The sequence below is a fragment of the Urocitellus parryii genome, chromosome 3, assembly GCF_045843805.1.
Source record: "Urocitellus parryii isolate mUroPar1 chromosome 3, mUroPar1.hap1, whole genome shotgun sequence".
Classification (NCBI taxonomy): Eukaryota; Metazoa; Chordata; class Mammalia; order Rodentia; family Sciuridae; genus Urocitellus; species Urocitellus parryii.
The window spans coordinates 15,495,392-15,515,428 of NC_135533.1; the positions used below are offsets into that span (position 1 = coordinate 15,495,392).

At 36.3% G+C, this 20,037-nt stretch overlaps 1 protein-coding gene across 2 annotated transcripts in view; it reads right to left on the reverse strand.

Annotated features, from left to right (window-relative positions):
- Positions 1–20,037, reverse strand: part of Trim24 (tripartite motif containing 24) — a 99,369-nt gene that overhangs the window by 59,241 nt on the left and 20,091 nt on the right. For both annotated transcript variants that reach the window (XM_026398562.2, XM_026398561.2), the window contains exon 2: positions 1,811–1,929. In XM_026398562.2, the coding sequence (XP_026254347.1) occupies positions 1,811–1,929 (119 nt within the window). The remainder of the gene's footprint in view (positions 1–1,810; positions 1,930–20,037) is intronic.

Below are 20,037 nucleotides of genomic sequence, written 5' to 3' on the forward strand. Positions count from 1 at the left end.
CTTTCCCCCAGGAGTACCAGTTCTTTCTTACAGAAATAGTCAGCTCTAGTTGGAAGTTTATCTAATACTTCTAGAACCAGTTTTCTTGCAACCTACTTCAGAGACACCAGCACCAAGGGTTTAGAGATCTGAGTTCCAAGCTGAAGACTTAGACCCAGCACCAGCCATGGTGATATTCCACAAAATCCTTCCTCTTTAAATAATGCCATCTTTTGCTTTTGTTTCCTCAGCTCCTTCCCAAAAGTGACTCCTTGGTGAATACTTAAAGAACTTTCTTTTGATCTTTACAGAAATTTTATAGCTAGTTAACAATTCATTTTAAGAATTAAAATAATTCCTTGTTGCACCAATACAAATATAATATACTCGTATAATATATAGTGGATATTTATTTTTACTGGAGAAAATAATTATGGCCAATTTAATAAAGAACCAATGTTTCCAGAATAGAAGAGATACACATATAAAATTAAAAAGTACAACCACATTAATTCTGACTTAGAAATAGATAAATACTTACATTGTCTTTCTTTCTAATAAAAAGATTTGTTAGATTATTACCACGAAAGGCCTAGAAAAAATGACTAACCCAATGGTGATGAGCACCCATAGGACCCATATTATGGTCTTCAAATCCAATGCCATTTTTCTTTTTTCCCTTTGGGTGATGGAGGCTGAACCCAGGAACCCAAGCATGCTAAGCACATACTGTGCCAATGAGCTATACCCCCAACCCATTTCCATTCTTGAAAGGTGATTCATAATAATTAGAAAGTACCCGTGAAGAAAGTGGAATTTTGGGCTTTAATGAGAGTTCATATTAGTGAATAACTATAAATACCTTTGAAACAAAAAAAAGACTTTTATTTTGTGGTGTTCAGGTTAGAACTCAAGGCCTTGCACATGGTAGGCAAAAGGTCTATAACTGAGCTACATGCCTGGTACAAAAATAATTTTAATTAGTAACGGCTATGCTCATTTATAAAGTAACCTGTGCATTCCTGTACTTCCCTTGAGAAACAAAAAGCTAAAAATGAAAAAAAAGAGCACAGAAAATAAGCATGTGCACTAAACAAATTTCTGATAAAACAACTAATAATCATGTTTCCCTAACCAAATTTAGTTCCTAACCAAATTTAGTTCCTCTCCAGATCTTCTGTTACAAATGAAAGGAACTGCCTAGAGGAATCACTGATGAATCATGTTCCACAAGTAGACAAATATGCCTATCTCAGTGTGGCTAACCCCAGTTACAGTACCAAGGATCTTCCTTAGGGACCTGATATCCAGATTTAAGTGGCCAATAGAAATGTTCTATATAGGTTATGAAAGTAGGAAAGAAGATACCATTGTATTTCTAAATCCAATGCCTGGGACAATGCTACCAAATGAGGCTTTTAAAATAATACCATATAGAAAAAATAGCTTTCCTAAAAAAAGCAGACTCCTCACTAATCAAAGATATGATGTATTTCATAGATATCATTAGAACAGAAAAAAAGTGAAAAAGGAGATTGAAATTAAAATCTAATTGTCAATATATATTTAAGTATAAAGAAATGAAATAATGTCAAATATAGAATAATGTTTTTCTCTGGAGAGGATGGGGAATACAGGGATGTAATCATGGGTGTCTGGCACTCTTGTTTTTAACATTGAACCATTTCATTATTATTTATATACTTAAAAATACTATACACCTTCATAAATTAATGGTCTAAAATTTGGCTCCTTTCACTTGAGCCCTCCAGGATTTTAGGTGCCTCATCAATAGCTGGCACAAGCTCAAAGCTCAAAATTATCCACTTACCTGATTAGACTTTTCTACTGTACTGCTGGGAACCTCAGTAGTATCCTTGACAAAAAAATTATCTATGATATGTCTCTCTGCACATTCTTGGCTGCACACTGGGCATCGAATGACTCCAACTGGGAAAGACAAAATTACATTTTAAGTTTTAATATAATATACCGAGTACTAAACAACACATCTACAATGTAACTGGGTTCTTCTACAATGTCCATTCATATAAAATTCATGCCTATTTAAGTTCATAAGCAATTCATTTTATGTATATATTTTTATTTACATATATCATACTCAAAATATTAAATGATGCTTCAATGTTCATAATTTTAAATGATATGCCCTCTCCTAAATAGACACCCCCATTAGCTACTACATTTACTGTTTAGTAACTTCCCTGGCAGTGGTTTTAAACAGGAATGTACAGAACCACATAGATTTTTAAATGAACAAGGAACTGTGGTTCTCTTTAAACCTACAGAATCAAAATTTCTGGGAGTGGAGCACAAATATTTTGTGTTAAAACTTTGACAGGATAATATGAAACACTATTCTGTTTCCCTTTAACAAAAATGCAAATGGCATTGCTTTAGGAGAAAACAATCCTCTTCCATAACGTGTAGTAAAACAATAAATAGTAAGTACATTAAAAATCTAATATGAGCTTAGAGGAGCTTGCAATACATTTTAAAATATAGCATATAAGAACCAACACAGGGGCCAATGATAGAGCGCTTGCCTAGCATGTAGGAGGTATTGGGTTCGATCCTTGGCACCACAAAAAAACAAACAAATAAAATAAAGGTATTGTGTCCATCTACAATTAAAAAATATTTTAAAAAAAAAGGACCAACACAAAATAATTCAAAGGCCATTTTTATATCAAGTAGGAAATAAAAATTTTAATTAATAAAATTAGTTTGGGGCTAGGAATGCTGTGCAACAGTAGAGTGAAGGCTTATCTATGTGAGGCCCTAGATTTGATCCTCAGCACCACTAAGTAAATAAAGGATCAATCCACTTAATAATAGAACACAAATATATTAATTAAGAATAAATTTTAAAAGATGTCTAAACATCACTGTGGAGAATGTTAAGTTATATTTGAAAGCATTTAAATGCCAGGCATGGTGGCACCTGTTACCCTAGCTACATGGGAGGCTGAGGTAAGAGGATCACATGTTTAAAGTGAGCCTGGGTAACAGCCAGACCTTCTTGGGGGCAACTGGGATGGGAATAACTGGATATGTAGCTCAGTGGTAAAGCTCCTCTGAATTCAATGTCCAATCTAAAAAATCTTTTTTTTAAAAAAGTCTAAATAGTGAAAAAAACATATTCACAATGGTAAAGATGCCAATTCTCCCTAAACATATCTATAGATTCAATGTTTTAGCAGCAATTCCAATAGAGATTTAACAGAACTTTGAGGGCTGGGGATGTGGCTCAAGCGGTAGTATGCTCGCCTGGCATGGGTGTGGCCGGGGTTCGATTCTCAGCACCACATACAAACAAAGATGTTGTGTCCACCGAAAACTAAAAAATAAATATTAAAAAATTCTCTCTCTCTCTCTCTCTCTCTTTAAAAAAAAAAGAACTTTGATCAGCTGAAATGACTACTAAATAATGAGACATACTACAAAGCTACAACAATTAAGATAGTGGGATATTTATGTGTGGGATATTTATGTACAAATAAACAAAATAGAACTGAATACACAATACCAGATCAGACCAAGTGAGAGGTCCTTACTCTTTGGGAATGTGTGTACCCCTTCTTCCACATTCCCTGTTCCTTCCTGGCTGGTGAGGCCAAGTGGTTTTGCTCTGCCAGCTACTCCCACCATGATGTGCTGCCTCACCACAGCCCACCACAAGCAATGAGGCCAACCCATCACAGGCTGAGCCCTCCAAAATTTTGAGCCCAAGTAAATCTTTTAAAAAATAAACTGTTTATCTCAGGTATTTTGTTATATTAACAGAAAGTTGACTAGCCCAAAATTCACAATGAAATGTAAATTATCTTTGTTATCTTGGGGTAGGAATAAGACTTGTTAAGCAAAAAACAAAAAGGAAAAGCTTTAAAAGAAAGATTAATATAGTCAACTTTGTTATAGAACTATAGATAATCAAAATATTACTGTGTTCAAAGTAAAAAAGACAAACCCCAAACTGGGTTCCATTATGTCAGTGATTATTTAACATATAATACTGGCCAAGAATTAACATTAAAGTTGTAAAGATGTGACAATAGACTTCACTGAAGAGAGAGGGTAATCCTTATTTTCATTATTTCTCTAGCTATGTACAGCTAAACACTCCCACTGTCCTATATAAAAACAAACATATGAAAATTATGAACAGTCAGGCATGGTGGCATGTACCTGTAATCCTAACAACTCAGGAGGCTTAGACAGGAGTATCTCAAGTTTGAGGCCAGCCTCAGCAAATTAATGAGTCCCTAAGCAACTTAATGAGACCTGGTTCAAAATAAAAAATAAAAGTGGGCTGGGGATGTGACTTAGTGGTAAAGCCCCCTGGGTTAAATCCCCAGTATCCACCTCAAAAAAAAAAAAAATGCAAACAGTAGAGAGAAGGCAGCAGATTGGCAAAAGAACTCAGGACCCAAGGAACACATTGTGAGTTCACTTAATTTTCTTTTATCCTTATATACTCCAAAATGGGTTATCATGACATTGGCATTCCTGAAATACCAAAAGGTACAAACTAAAAAAAATACCAAAAAGCTACCCAAAGAGGACTGCATTGGTGCAACCACTCTGGAAAACAATATGAAGATTCCTCAGAAAACTTGGAATGAAACCACCGTTTAACCCAGCTATCCCACTCCTCAGTTTATATCCAATGAACTTTAAATCAGCATACAACAGTGACACAGCCACATCAATGTTTATAGAAGCTCAATTTGCAATAGCCAAACTATGGAACCAACACAGATACCCTTCAAATGATGAATCGATAAAGAAAATGTGGTGATATATACACAATGGAATATTACACAGCCTTAAAGAAGAATGAAGTTATGGCATTTGCAGGTAAATGGATGGAGCTGAAGAATTATGCTAAGCAAAATTAAGGAAATCCCCCCAAAAAACAAAGGGTGACTTTTTTTTTCAAATATGTGAGTGCTAATTCACAATGGGGAGTGTGTGGCTAGGGAAAATAGAGATACTTTGCATAGGCAGAAGGAAGTGAAGAGAGGGGAGGGGTATGGGAATAGGAAGAATAGTAGAATGAATCGGAAATTGTTACCCTATGTATATATATATAATTACACAAACAGTGTGATTCAATATCATGTACAAAAGAAGAATGAGAAGTTATACTAATTTACATATGATGTGTCAAAATGCATTCTACTATCATGTATAATTAATTAGAATAAAAATAGTATTAAAATGCAAAAAATACATATACTAAGTATATATCTATGTACAAATAAAAATACCTGTTTTAAAAACAAAAAACAAAACAAAAACTACTCAGAGGAACAGGAAAGAGGCAGCCTTGCAAGATAGATTGAAAAAAATATACACAATAATCACTCCAATACTCAATAAACAGTCAAATATCACACACACACAAAAACCTGTGCCCCCTTTTTCCACCAGCAAAAGCCTATTGGGAAGCCTTGATTTCCACCCTGGCCAAACTGAAATCAGATGCCCCAATCACCCATAGTGTCAGGGAAGCCCCCTGGGCAGCTGGGCCTTTGATCAGCAAAGCCCCTTGTAACTGCAATGGAGACTACCTGCAGTGCCTGAGTAATAATGAAGCTATTATTGTCTACCTCCAAGCTACACTGCAGGGATAGTGAACTGTAGTCAAGACTTCTATTGCCATCTATTATAACCTCCTCTGAACACCATGTCACCACTCCCTGGAAATTATTAATGGAGTACATACCAGGAGCACCCACATCCCTTCAAGGAAAGCCTAATGGGAGTGTGAACTCCCACACTCTCACACTAGCAAGAAGGTGGCCCTCCTCATCCGGATGTCAATGGTGGCAGAGCAGGGAATACAGACTTCAACTACTACCTTGCATTAGATTGGAGATAATAAATACAAGGGAAGAAGTCAATGAAATTAAAAGAGAAAAAGTTAATGAAACAAAAAGCTGGTTATTTGAAAAGGTCAACAAATCTTAGGGCTGGGAATATAGTTCAGTGGCAGACCACTTGTCTTGCATACAAAGGCCCTAGGTTTGATCCATATCATCACAAAAAAGAAAATAAATAAACCTCTGGCAAGACTGAAAAAAGTTGCTGGGTGTAGTGGCACAAGCCTGTAATCCTAGTGACTCAGAGGAGACTAAGACAGGAGAATCACAAGTATATGGCCAGCCTGGGCAACTTAGCAAGACCCTGTCTCAAAATAAATTAAAACAAACAAAAAACAACCCAATAGACACAACTTGTCAGTAGGAATAATGATAAAGGGGATATCACTACAGACCACGGTAGATATCAAACGCATAATAGAGGAATACTATATAACATTTACATATAAAAAAGTCCAACAAGTTAAATGACATGAACCAATTTCTTGAAATGCACAAACTGTTAGGTGGGTGGCAGGGACTTGGTGTCGACTTAGTGGCAACTTAGAACAAAGCAGCCCGTGCTGCTTTGAACGTCAATCAGATGCTGGTGGAAACGCCTGTCAATCAGCCAGATCTCCTAACACCTGTCAATCAGCAGGACCCCCTGGCCAATCCTGGAGTTCAGCCAACTCCCCTGACCAACTCCAAGGGGGCAAGGGACCCTAGAGACACCTTTTCCTGTCCCAAGCCTTTCCCTTCCTGCTGTAAACCCCATAAAAATCCAGTCCTGTAGAGCTTCCACGCGGTTTCTCCTCAGACCCTTCCCCTGTTCCCTCTGTGGGTCTGATCGAGTTCCACCCGGGAGTGATATCTCAATAAAGCCTGTTCAGTGGCCCTTTTAAATCTGCATCCTTTGGTTGCTGCCTGCCCAGCCTGATCTGACATAAACTACCATGACTCACCCAATATGAAAACAGATAATTTGAAAAGCCCTGTTAACTATAGGGAAATTGAATGACTCTAAGCTTTCAATTAGGTGTAAGCCTCTTCTTACACACTTAAATGTAAGTCTTAAAAAATACACATAGGAACTGTCTGCTGAAAACAACAGGCTATTGATACAAAAATTCAAAGATGATCTAAATAAATGGAAAGACAAAATTTATAGGTTGGAATAATCAATGTGATATATAGGTTTAAAACAATTCCTGTTGAGAGTCAGAATGACACCTGGCATATTGCCAGAGGGAATGGTTGAAAGGTGACCCAGCAAACCATTCAGATGATGATTTGAGTTAAGCTATATATAATTGCTATGATGCTGGATTGATTGAGTTGTATACTGACCCTGCTCCGGGAATAGGTTGGCCCTGGGGCGCCTGCTACTTTGGAGTTCCCGCGCAGTTCAGTTCTCGCAGGGGTTCGGGGAGCTTGGTGGAAGGAGTGTGTTCCCGAGTAGTGTGTGTGCAGTGCCGGTGAGAATTGGAGAATAAAGAATTGCTGTTTGAACCTACAAAGCTTTGTGGCGGCTCGGTTATTTGTGCCCAGCCAGACTGCAGCAAATTCCCAATACAATCCCAGCAACATTTTCTGTAAAGATAGGATTATCTGAATACTTACACAGAAATGCAACTGCACTATAAGACTAAATCAACATTCATTTAAAAAAGAAGAAAGTGGACAAGTCACTTCTCAATTTCAAGACTTTATAACATATATGTGTGTGTGCATACACACACACGTTTATATATATGTATGTATATATACATAGGCATGGTTGTTAATGTTGACTCTCCACAATTGATTGATCTATAGGTTGATACATTCCTATCTAAATCCCAGCAAGACTTTTTATATTTACCATCAAAATTATCCAAAGACTTCACACAGGAAAGAAAAGGAACTGGAATGACTAACCCTAGAAAAAAGAAGTAAGAAGAAATCCCTGTACCCAATTTTTAAGGCTTATACAGATAGTTAATTAATTGAGACAAGAGTGATATTGGGGGAAAGACAGACACATGAATGAATAGAACAGAACAAAGAGCCAGAAATATACCCATACAAGTAAATCAAACTAATTTGCTAGAGATGTAAGAGCAATTGAATGGAAGAAGGTAATCTTTTTGATAAATTGTACTGCAACAAGTACCTATCTACAGGGCAAAAACTGAACCCTGGGTAGACACAATGGGGCACAGCTGTAATCCAAGCTACTTTTGAGTCAGAAGCAGGAGGATCACAAGTTTGAGTCTGGCCTGGGAAACTTATAAGAGAGACACTGTCTCAAAATAAAAATAAAAAGGACTGGGTATGTAGCTCAGTGGTAATGTGCCCCTGGATTCAATCCCTAGTACCAGTAAATAAATAAATAAATAAATAAAACAAGACTGGAGATGTAGCCTGGTGATAAAGCACCTCTATGTTTAATTTCCAATACTAGAAAATGAAAACATCAACCTAAATTTCACACTTTATATAAATTTAACTCTAAATAGATGAGGTTTCAATGTAAAACAGAGTCATAAAACCTTCAAAAGCAAATCTTAATGACTTAGGACTTGTGAAAGGATAAAAGAAACTGAAGTTAAAAGGTAAAGGACCAGGTAATGTAAAGTTTCTGAGCTGTACTCAAAGCCTGAAATTCCTGTAGCAGTTAAGACAATTCCCGGAACTGCCCATTGGATGTGTGTCGAAATCCCCCCCCCCCACTACCTAGTTGCTTAACAACCCAGGCACCGTGCAGCTCAGCACGTACACACCCCCAGGGCCTAAACCAATCAGTTCGAATGTATACCCCACCATAGGACTGACCTATCACCCCCGCCCGAACTGTTCCCGCCAATGAATGTGCTAATCATGTTTGAGAGTTGTTGTTTGATTTTCCCGAGATGTATGCTGATTTGCTGAAGGAAGCTATGATGTATGTAAAGTCCCTGCCCTCTCTAAAGAATGTATAAAAACTCTGCTCAAGTGGTTCTCGGGGCTCTTTGTTCTTTGCTCCTCTGAAGTGAGCTCTGAGCCCCAGCATGCTGGACCCCCAATAAACCTTTTGCTGTTGCATGAGACAGTCTCTTTGTGGTCTTTTCCTCCGACGTTCGCCCGACCTTTTCACTTGTGAAGAGTTCTTAAACATGACACACAAAATAATCCATAAAAATGAAAGTATTGATGAACCTGTCTTCCATAAACATTAAAAACTTGCTCTTCAAAAGATCCTGTGAAGAGCAGATAAAGGACAAATAGACCTATGGAGAAAACATTTGCAAACTTCATATCTAACAAAGAATTCATATCTATATATATAAGGAACTTTCAAAATGCAACATTAAAGGCTGGTCATAATGGTGCATGCTTATAATCCCATCTACTAGGGAAGCTAGCTAAGGCAAGAGGATCACAAGTTTGAGCAACATAGAAAGATCCTGTGTTTCCAAAAAGAAGAAAACAAAAGAGTGAAAATAAAAGAGATCTGAAGAGATATTTTACTGATGAAGATAGACACATGACATATAAGCACATGAAAAGATGATACATGCTATTTATTAGTCATTAAATAGAAATTTAAGACCATGATGAAGTATCAATAGTTATTAGAATACCAGAATATTAGTTACTAAAACAGTTAAAATACAAAGTGGTAACAAGATCAAATGCTAGTGAAATGAGGAAAAACTAAATTCCTCTTATACACTGTCAAAAGGAACATAAAACAGGTACAACTTTGGGATATTCTTTGACAGTTTCTTTAAAAACTAAACATGATTATCATATAACTCTACAATCTCACTCCCAGGCATTCCAGAGAAATAAACTTAAGTCTACACAAAAACCTGAAAATAATGATTAAATAAAACTAATTAATGATTAAATAAACTATAGCACAGCTACATCATGGAATACAGACAGCAATAAGAAGCAACTGATTACAGCACAGACCTGTAATCCCTCCTTCTTTGGAGGCTGAGGCAGGAGGATTTCAATTTCCTGTCTCAGAATAAGAATTAAAAATGGCTGTAGCAGAGTGGTAGAGTGCTTGTGTAGCATGAACATGACCCTAGAGTTCAATTCCCAGTACCACAAGAAAGGGGCAGGGGAATGGGAAGCAACTATTGACATATACTGTTATGATAAGATTACAATAAATCACTGAGTAAAGCAGGAGATGGAACCACTTTTATTCACCAGCTGTTGGGACACCAACTGGCAAGATGGGAGGAAAACTGCAAGTCTGCATTCCTTGACCCCCTCCAAGGGTTAGAGCACACCTTTCATAATTTAAAACCACAAGTAAAGCATGTCAGCACACTAACCATAAGTGGCTGTTGCTACAATTCAAAACCACAAACAAAAATCATGAGATCTAAAATCATAAGCAGAAGAGGAAGTGGGTCAAGATGACCCTAGTTGAGTATAAGTTAAAGAATGTTTACTAATGTCTAGACAAACGTTCTCTGACATTCTATGCAGTTAGGATACATTGCACAAATACAATGTACAAGAATTGCCATTTTGTGCTGCCAACTATGCTATGCTAAGCAACTGCTGGTGGGTACAGAGGCAGGGTTTTCCCATGGGAGAAACATTTCTTACATGACATGGAGTCTCAAGGTAAAATAGAGTTGGTTTGGTCATCGCCCATAGAGTCTGGCACATAACAATACAATAAATTGAACAGATCTTAAGGACATCATTCTGAGTGTGGGGAAAACAGCTAATTTCAAAAAGTGACTAATGAAAGACTTGCTAGCTTCTGTCAGAGCACTCTCCTGGGGCTTGAAGAGAATCCAAGGACTAGTAAACCTCATAGCAAGTCAGCTCCCATGCATTAAGTATTGCCATGATCACTCAACTACTAAGTGGCAAATTGGAACCCTGCCTACTATCCCATCTTATGCACATTCTATATGGTAAGTAAATAGAGATACAGTATGGCTGGGAGTACAGCTCAGTGGTTGAACAATTGCACAGCATACAGGAGGCCCTGGGTTCACACTTTAGTACACACACACAAAAAGAGAAAGCATGAATTTTAAAGCCATAGATTTACATTAGTTCTCTTTGCCAATTACTCCAAACCCCTAAGCAACCTTTTTGAGTCACTATTTCCCCTTTTTAAAAACAATTGATGATAATGATATGGTTACAACAATATTGAGAACTGTGTTCTATTATTTGTGCTAAATATTTCATGGTCATCAGATTAATTTTTGAGGCAGGATTGTCTAAAGGATTATAGGAGTAAATGTATAGAAGGGGTCTAACCAGGGCTGGTATCTGATAAACCTGTGCATTAAGTTCTGTACCCTCCAATTAAAATTAGATGGCAACACTCGATTTTTCCCAAAGTTACCAGTGTCACTTATCTATTGGATTCCCTCAAAGCATGATCTACTAAAGCTATGAATGAATTCTGAGTCAACAAATATGCTACTACTAAATGTTGGTTAATTCTAAATTTTCACCTTTACCCGAGTTTCAGTCCCACACCACAGGTGAACCATTTAGTATGAAAAAAAAAAAAGCATCACATATGATGCCATAAATACCCTGCCTGGGTGAGGGAAGTAATTCTTTTGACACATTATCCTAGGAAAATTGAGAATACTGTGGAAACATAACTTCCCTTTTTGAAAAGGGAAAATCTGAAATCAGGTAATCAAGGAGTCAGTAAACTAGAAATAGAAAAGCAAATGCCATAAACTCTTTCTTTGTCAACACTAAACAGTCAGGATACAGAATATATGTTGAAACAAGCTAAAACAAGGAAACCACCTATTTATTAAATTGGAACTACTTAACCTACTAATGTTATGTTTTTCTGAATTTTAAAGGAAAAGATCATGCTCATTACCCATCTAAATCTAAGATTCTGTGTTTGCGGGCATCATAAAGTATGTTTAGATAACTATAAAGTCATAAGGCATGACTGCTGGGGGAAAATGATGACAGATCACTAGTTATATCCTTACAAAAGTAATGATTTAAAATGAACTTACTAGCATCTGTTTTTATTCTTTTTTCCACAAATGATAAGTTTTAAGCTTTGGGGTTTTGAGATGTGAGTATGACTTGTAATCTTCTTTTGTAAAGTTTTAGTTTCTGAAATCTAAGCATAATTCAGGGCATATCATTTGACATTATATGCTAGGGATAGTTGGCATTTTTTTGCCCATCTCTACAAAAGAGATGTAGATTTAAGGTCTCTTAAATACATACTATGGGTCCCAGACACAAGTTAGTTAATGACTGGACCATGAGATGGATAACCTCAAGTCAGGCAACTGTATTCTGACATCCATGGGAGAAAAAGAAGATAATCTATAGAATGCATATTAGTGCTCTGTCCATGGTCCTGTCTTACCATTAATGGCTCACTACTGTTACATACATAGTCATGTATCACTTAGCATTCAGGATATAATCTGAGAAACGTGCCCGTAGGATTTGTCATTATGTGAACATTAGGGTGTACTTACACAAATCAAAATGGCTACAAAAATCACTATGTGACAGAATCCTATGGGGGAACAGTGTATATACAATCCATCATTGACTGACTTCTTATACAGTTGACAAACAAAAGACTGGAATAAATGCTCTCTCCAAAAAAATCTACTTTTTTTTTTTTTTTTGGACAGTACTGGGGATTGAATTCTGGGTCTTGTATTTTAGGTAAGTGTGCTAACACTGAGCTACAACCCTAGCTCAAAACCCTACCTTAAATACACAGAGAGAGGTTTTAAAAAATAGGTTGGATACACATTCAAACAATAAATATGTTCAGTTCTCCAAGTAGCCTTGGACTAAGGCAGTTCTTGCCCCCTTCTCAGTTGTAATTCTAAAAAAACTATGTAAAATATGCTAGGGATGTACCATCATGAGAAATGAAGGAGCTGACTGAACTGTCCAATTTTTGTTCTGTCCCCCTTATAAACAGCATGTCCTTCAGTGCTTTAGTTCACTGAAGCATATTGCCTCTGGGGTATAAAACCCACGTAGGCTGCTCTCTGTGGTCCCTTCCCTGCAGTACACAGACAAGATTTCATCTACCTGGCAGCTTCATTAAGCCTTGGTGGACTGGTTTGCAATACACTCTCTGCTTCTACTGTCCCTTGATATTTTTCTGTGAGTAATAAACCTGCTTCATGTAACTTGTGTGAGTGCTCTTTAGGCAAATAGTCAAAATGCAGCCCCAGATGAAATGGGATGAAATGGTAATCAGTGCATTATAATTACCAGACAAAGTAGACTTCAGAAATAGAATATTACCACAGAAATAGAATTATTTCCAGAAACACTATGTAATGATAAAGAATTCTAATTCACATTCACCTAATTAACAGAACTTCACAACACATAACAACAAAAAATGATATGGCTAGAAGAAAAGCGGACAAATCCATATTATACTGGAGATTTTGACTCCCCTCTCAGTCAACAGAAAATCACTAATAATACAGAATAAGACTTAAATAACTTGATCAACAAATATTTAAAGAATACCCAAGATGTAAATGAGACAGTCACCAAGATACATAATACTAATCAATAAAACATGTTTTAGGAGAACTACAAAACAAACAAAAAATAAACCCCAGAATATATTCCATGCCCAAGATGAGATTGGTTTGGAATTATATATATGAAGAAAACAATGACAGTCCTTTCCTTTCTGTCCTCATCCACTGTTTGGAGCTAAATGTCTAAGGAAATTTTTCTGAAGTCACTAGCTGGGCACCTAGTAGAATGGAACAGAAACTTCAGTGACTACACAATACAAGGAATACAAACTTTGCAAAATAGTTGGAAAAAGTCACAATGGATTATTCCGGTTATCAAGAATAGAAATCAATAATAGTCCCATAAGAATAAAACAATTTGGAATTCTAGATTTAACCACAGGAACAAGATCTCAGTTTATCCATCTTAGAATTCACCATATAACAGATTACATGAAAAAAGAATATGCTTTTGCTAGATACAGAAAAGGTACATGCTTTTTAAAACATATATTCATGCCTAAAAATACACACATACATAACTGTACCCCTCTGTGAATACTAGTAATAAATGGGGTAGTATACAGAATTAAATTTATACTCAATATTATATGCTGCCTTGAACTTGATAAAATTGTTAGGTCCTTGAAGAGCCTAATCACAAGTTTTCTTCCTTACTCTACTTCCACAGATAATGTCTCCTAACCAAATAGCCTTTGTTTATCAACAAGACTATGCACAGTTTCTACTTATCCTTGATTATCAGGTTCAGTTTCCAGTCAGCCTATAGAATTATTCAATCACACCAATCACTTCCGCCCAAAGGAATCAAGGGGCAACCCCCGTCATGATACTATATAGGAAGTTCACCTCCCCAAAGTCCCCATTCACTATGTAATAACCCATGTAGTTCTACATGGCAATGTGTTGTCCTTCTCTCTCCAGAGTTATGAGTATATGTAATTAATAAACTACTGATGATTTTATCTGTCCAGTGTAGAGTACTAGGTGTTAGGCCCCCTTCATGATACTATGGGGAAATTCTCTCACCAGTGAGTTGAACAGCAGGTTATTAAAACAATAGGAACACTGGTACCACTCGAATTCAATGATGTACTGGGGAGTTTAGGCAGCATGAAAAGGTAAGAAAAAGGTTTAAGAATTAGAAATGATGAAATGAAAGTAGTGTTACTCACAGTTATGATTATACACATAGAAAAAGCCAAATGAGTGAGACAAATTACTAGAATGTGATTAAACAAAGTTATTGCAAAAAAAAAAATTTTTTTTTAAATGTTATATCTCTGGGCACAGTGGAGTGGCATATACCTGTAATCACAGCTACCTGAGAGGCTTAGGCAGGAGGATCACAAATTCAAGGTCAGCCTCAACAACTTAGCAAGAACCTGTCTCAAAATTAAATGTTTTAAAAAGGGTTGGAGATGTAGTTCAGTGGTAGAGTATCCCTGGGATCAGTTCCAAGTACCACAAAAAAAAAAAAAAAAGTTACATAGTTAAATATATTGACAACGAATAAAAAGGTAAAATGTAAAAATAATGTTAAAATGCCATTTACAGAATCATCAGAACCTACCAAATATCTAAGGAAAATCCTAAGTAATGTGTAAAATCCCCATAGGAATGATTATAAATATTTAATAGTCATTAAAGAAAACCTAACAGAGGCCAGATATGAGGGTGCATTCCTGTAATTCAGCGAGTCTTGAGGCTAAGGCAGGATTCCAAGGATTCCAAGTTGGAGGCTAGCCTGGGCAACTTAACATCCTCTCTCTAAAATAAAAATTTTACAAAATTACAAAAGGGCTGTGGGTATAGGTCAGTGGTAAAGTGTCCCTGGGTTAAATCCCCAGTAACAAAACAAACAAAAACAACAAGAAAAATCATGGCTCTGGACTAGAAAATTCAACATTATAAACATGTAAACCTCTCTCCAAACTGACTTAACAGTTTTCACAATCCCAATCAATATTCTGTAATTTTTTCTGGGGGGGTGGGGGTTGGAATTTGAAAGGTGAATTCTAAAATTTATATAATTCAAACAATGAAAACAATCAAAAGATGTTTCTAAAGAAAAATGCAGGTGATGTTGGGGGTTTATATTATGGCTTGTTTTTACCAGCTATTAAAACCTACTACAAAGACAAATTACGGTAGTGGTTCAGAGGGGTGCGTAACAGCCCACTAGATCAGAATTGCCTGACAATCAGATTGAAGTGATGAGAAACAAACTTATGTACATATTAAATAATTAATAATTAATAGGGATGGCAGTACAGAAAATTGAAGAATGGAATTTTCAATAATGGGGCTGGTAAAAATGAAACTGGATTCCAACCCTCACTATACATATAAATCAAATGAAGAGTAAAAGAGAAAAGAAAACAAACAAAAACCTAACCATGAATGGCAAACTATACTGCTTTTAGAAGAAAATAACCGTATAACTTTCAGATATAGACAGATTCTTTAAGACTAAAGCACAAGGGCAAATTTATAAAATTAAGTATCATTCAAAGAACCCTACTAAGAAAGAAAAATAGAATGAGAGGTTAGTACAAATATAAAAGAACTTCTGTAAAATTTTAAAGAAATAGTCCCAAAACAACAAAAATCAAAACAAAAAGTGGACTGAGAAAAGAGACTTAAAGAAGAACCTCACAAAAGCTGAAATCCAAATGGTCAGTATGAATATGAATATGAAAGGTACTCAACCTAAGTAGTACTTAAGGAAAAAAAGTTCACAAGAAGCACCTGAAATATTGCCAAAAAATAAAAAGATTAATACCAAATACTGATAAACATCTCAGCTAACAAGAACATATAAGAACTGATCATGGGCATATAAAGTTGATATTAAGGAGAAGATTTACATACTTCTCTGTTCTTCAGTAAAAATTCCTCAGGACTCAAAATTTATCAGGAGCAAGAGAAACAATGCTTTAAAAAGCCAAAAGCAATTTAGCTATTGTGAATTGTGCTGCTATAAACATCAATGTGGCTGTGCCCCTGTAGTATGCTGATTTTAAGTCCTTTGAGTATAGACTGAGGAGAGGGATAGCTGGGTAAAATGGTGGTTCTATTCCCAATTCTCCAAGAAATGTCCATTCTACTTTCCATATTGGCTGCACCAGTTTGCAGTCCCACCAGCAGTGTATGAGTGTACCTTTTTCCCCACTCCCTGCCAACACTTATTCTTGTCTGTATGCATAATAACTGCCATTCTGACTGGAGTGAGATGAAATCTTAGAGTGGTTTTGATTTGCATTTCTCTAATTGCTAGTGATGATGAACATTTTTTCATATACTTGTTGATTGATTGTATCCTCTTCTGAGAAGTGTCTGTTCAGGCCCTTGGCCCATTTATTGATTGGGTTTGTGTGTGTGTGTGTGTGTGTGTGTGTGTGTATGCTCGCGTGCACGCGCTTAGCTTTTTGAGTTCTTTATATAGCCTAGAGATTAGTGTTCTATTTGATGTGTGAGGGGTAAAGATTTGCTCCCAAGATGTAGGCTCTCTCTTTACCTCACAGATTGTTTCTTTTGCTGAGAAGAGACTTTTTAGTTTGAATCCAACCCATTTATTGATTCTTGGTTTTAATTCTTGTACCACAGGAGTCTTATTAAGGAAGATGGGGCCTAATCCCACATGATGGAGATTAGGGCCTATTTTTCTTCTATTAGACATAGTCTCTCTGGTTTAATTCCTAAGTCCTTGATCCATTTTGAGTTTGAGTTTTGTGCATGGTGAGAGATAGGGGCTTAATCTCATTTTGTTGCATATGGATTTCCAGTTTTCCCAGCACCATTTGTTGAAGAGGCTATCTTTTCTCTTGTGTATGTTTTTGGTGCCTTTGTCTAAAATAAGATAATTGTAGTTTTGTGGGTTAGTCTCTGTGTCCTCTGTTCTGTACCATTGGTCTATCAGTCTGTTTTAGTGCCAATACCATGCTGTTTTTGTTACTGTTGCTCTGTAGTATAGTTTAAGGTCTGGTATAGCGATGCCACATGCTTCACTCTTCCTGCTAAGGATTGCTTTAGCTATTCTGGGTCTCTTATTTTTCCAGATGAATTTCATGATGGCTTTTTCTATTTCTCTGAGGAATGCCATTGGAATTTTGGTCAGAATTGCATTAAATCTGTATAGTGCTTTTGGTAGTATGGTCACTTCGATAATATTAATTCTGCCTATCCAAGAGCAAGGGAGATCTTTCCATCTTCTAAGGTCTTCTTTGAGTTCTTTCTTTGGGGTTCTGTAGTTTTCATTGTATAGATCTTTTACCTCTTTTGTTGATTCCCAAGTATTTTATTTATTGTTTTTGAGGCTATTGAGAATGGGGTAGTTTTCCTCATTTCCCTTTCTGAGGATTTGTCACTGGTACACAGAAATGCCTTTTTTAAAAAAATGGGTGTTGATTTTATATCCTGCTACTTTGCTGAATTTGTTTTACTAGTTCTAGAAGTTTTCTGGTGGAACTTTTAGGGTTCCTGGTATAGAATCATATCATCAGCAAATAGTGCCAATTTGAGTTCTTCTTTTCCTATGTGTATCCCTTTAATTTCCTTGGTCTAATCTCTCTTGCCAGTGTTTCAAAAGAATTATGTTAAATAGAGGTGGTGAAAGAGGGCATCCCTGTCTTGTTCCAGTTTTTAGAGGGAATGCCTTCAATTTTTCTCCATTTAGAATGATGTTGGCCTAAGGCTTAGCATAGATAGCCTTTACAATGTTGACATATGTTCCTGTTATCCCTTAAGTTTTCTAGTGTTTTAAACATGTAAAGGTTCTGTATTTTGTCAAACGCTTTTTCTGCATCTATTGGGATGATCATATGATTCTTTGAGTCTATTGATCGATGAATTACATTTATTGATTTCCGTATGTTGAACCAACCTTGCTAATTGTGGAGCCAACCTAGGTGTTTCAGTAGATGAATGCATAAGAAAAAGGTGGCATATATACACAATGGAAAGATGAACGGATTAAAAAATGTTGCAAATATACACAGTGGAATTTTACTCAGCAATAAAAGAGAATAAAATCATGGCATGTGCAGGTAAACGGATGGTGTTGGAGAAGATAATGCTAAGTTAGCCAATCCCCCAAAAAACAAATGTTTTCTCTGATAATGAGGCTGATTCATAGTGGGGTGGGGGAAGGGAACATTGGAGGAATAGACAAACTCTAGATAGGGCAGAGGGATGGGAGGAAATGAAGGGGACAAGGGGTTCGCAAGGATGGTGGAATGTGATAGACATCATTATCCAAAGTACATGTATGAAGACATGAATTGGTATCAAAATACTTTATATACAACCAGAGATATGAAAAAATTGTACTGTATATATGTAATAAAAATTGTAATGCATTCCACTGTCATTTATTAAAAAAAATAAAAATTGCTTGATGCATGACTAGTGTTCAGTAAAATTTGAAAAATTATGGATTTGTGTTGTCCATTTAATTCTATGAATTCACATAAATGAAAATTTTGAGTTATGTTTCAGCTCATGGTTTAATAAACCATGTAGTTCATATGTATTTTAATATTTTTTAAACAATAGGGCTAAACACTTATCTTTTTGAATATTTATCATTTATTTAAGGTAAAAACATTTACAATACTTTCTTTTAGCTTTTTGAAATAAATATTATACAACTGTCACCTACACTCACTCTACTATGCAAGTAGCACATAAGAATCCCTTGCTCCATCTAACTAGAATTTAGTACCCACTGACCACTCCTCCACCGTTTTCCTCAACCTCTGATAACCACCATTCTCTCAATTTCTATGAGATCAACTCTTTTTGTTTTATTCCCCATCTGAGTAAAATAATATGATACTTGTCTTTCAGTGCCTGGTTTATTTCACTTAACATAATGATCTCCAGTTCCACTCATGTTGTCACAATGACATTATTTCATTTTTATTGAATATATACCACATTTTTAAAATCCATTCATCAGATGATGGATGCTTAGGTTGTTTCCATCTATGGTTATTGTGAATAGTGGTACAATAACACAGAAATACAGAGTCTCCTTAGCATACTGATTTCATTTCCTCTGGGAAAATACCCAGGAGAAGAATTACTGGATCATATGGTAATTCTGTTTTTAATTTTTTTTTTTTTTTAAGGAAACTCCATCCTGTTTCCCAAATGACTATACTCATTTACACTCCCAATGACAGTATGTAAGAGTTCTCTTTTCTTCACTTCCTTACCAGCAGTTGTTAACCACTTTTTTATAAGAGCATTTTTTTTCTTTTGTTGGTGGTCTGGGGATTAAACTCAGGTCATTGCATATACCAGGCAAGTACTCTATCACTGAGTCAAATCCCCCATCCAATAATAGCCATCCTTACTAGTATGAGGTGACACCTCATTGTGTTTTGATTTGTATTTCCCCATTTAACAATGTTGAGCATTTTTTCATATCCCTGTTGGCTATCTATATTGTATGTCCTCTTCTGAGAACTGTCAGGCCCATAGCCTAGCTGTGCTTCGGTTGCCAAACGACCAAAGACATCCTAAGACAGTGTGTGAGATAGGTTTATGGTAAACTATTTACAGGAAGGTCTAGTGATGGTGGGCTGGACAAGTAGCACCCCTGTCCTCAAGGCATTTTGCCACAAAGTCCGGGGTTA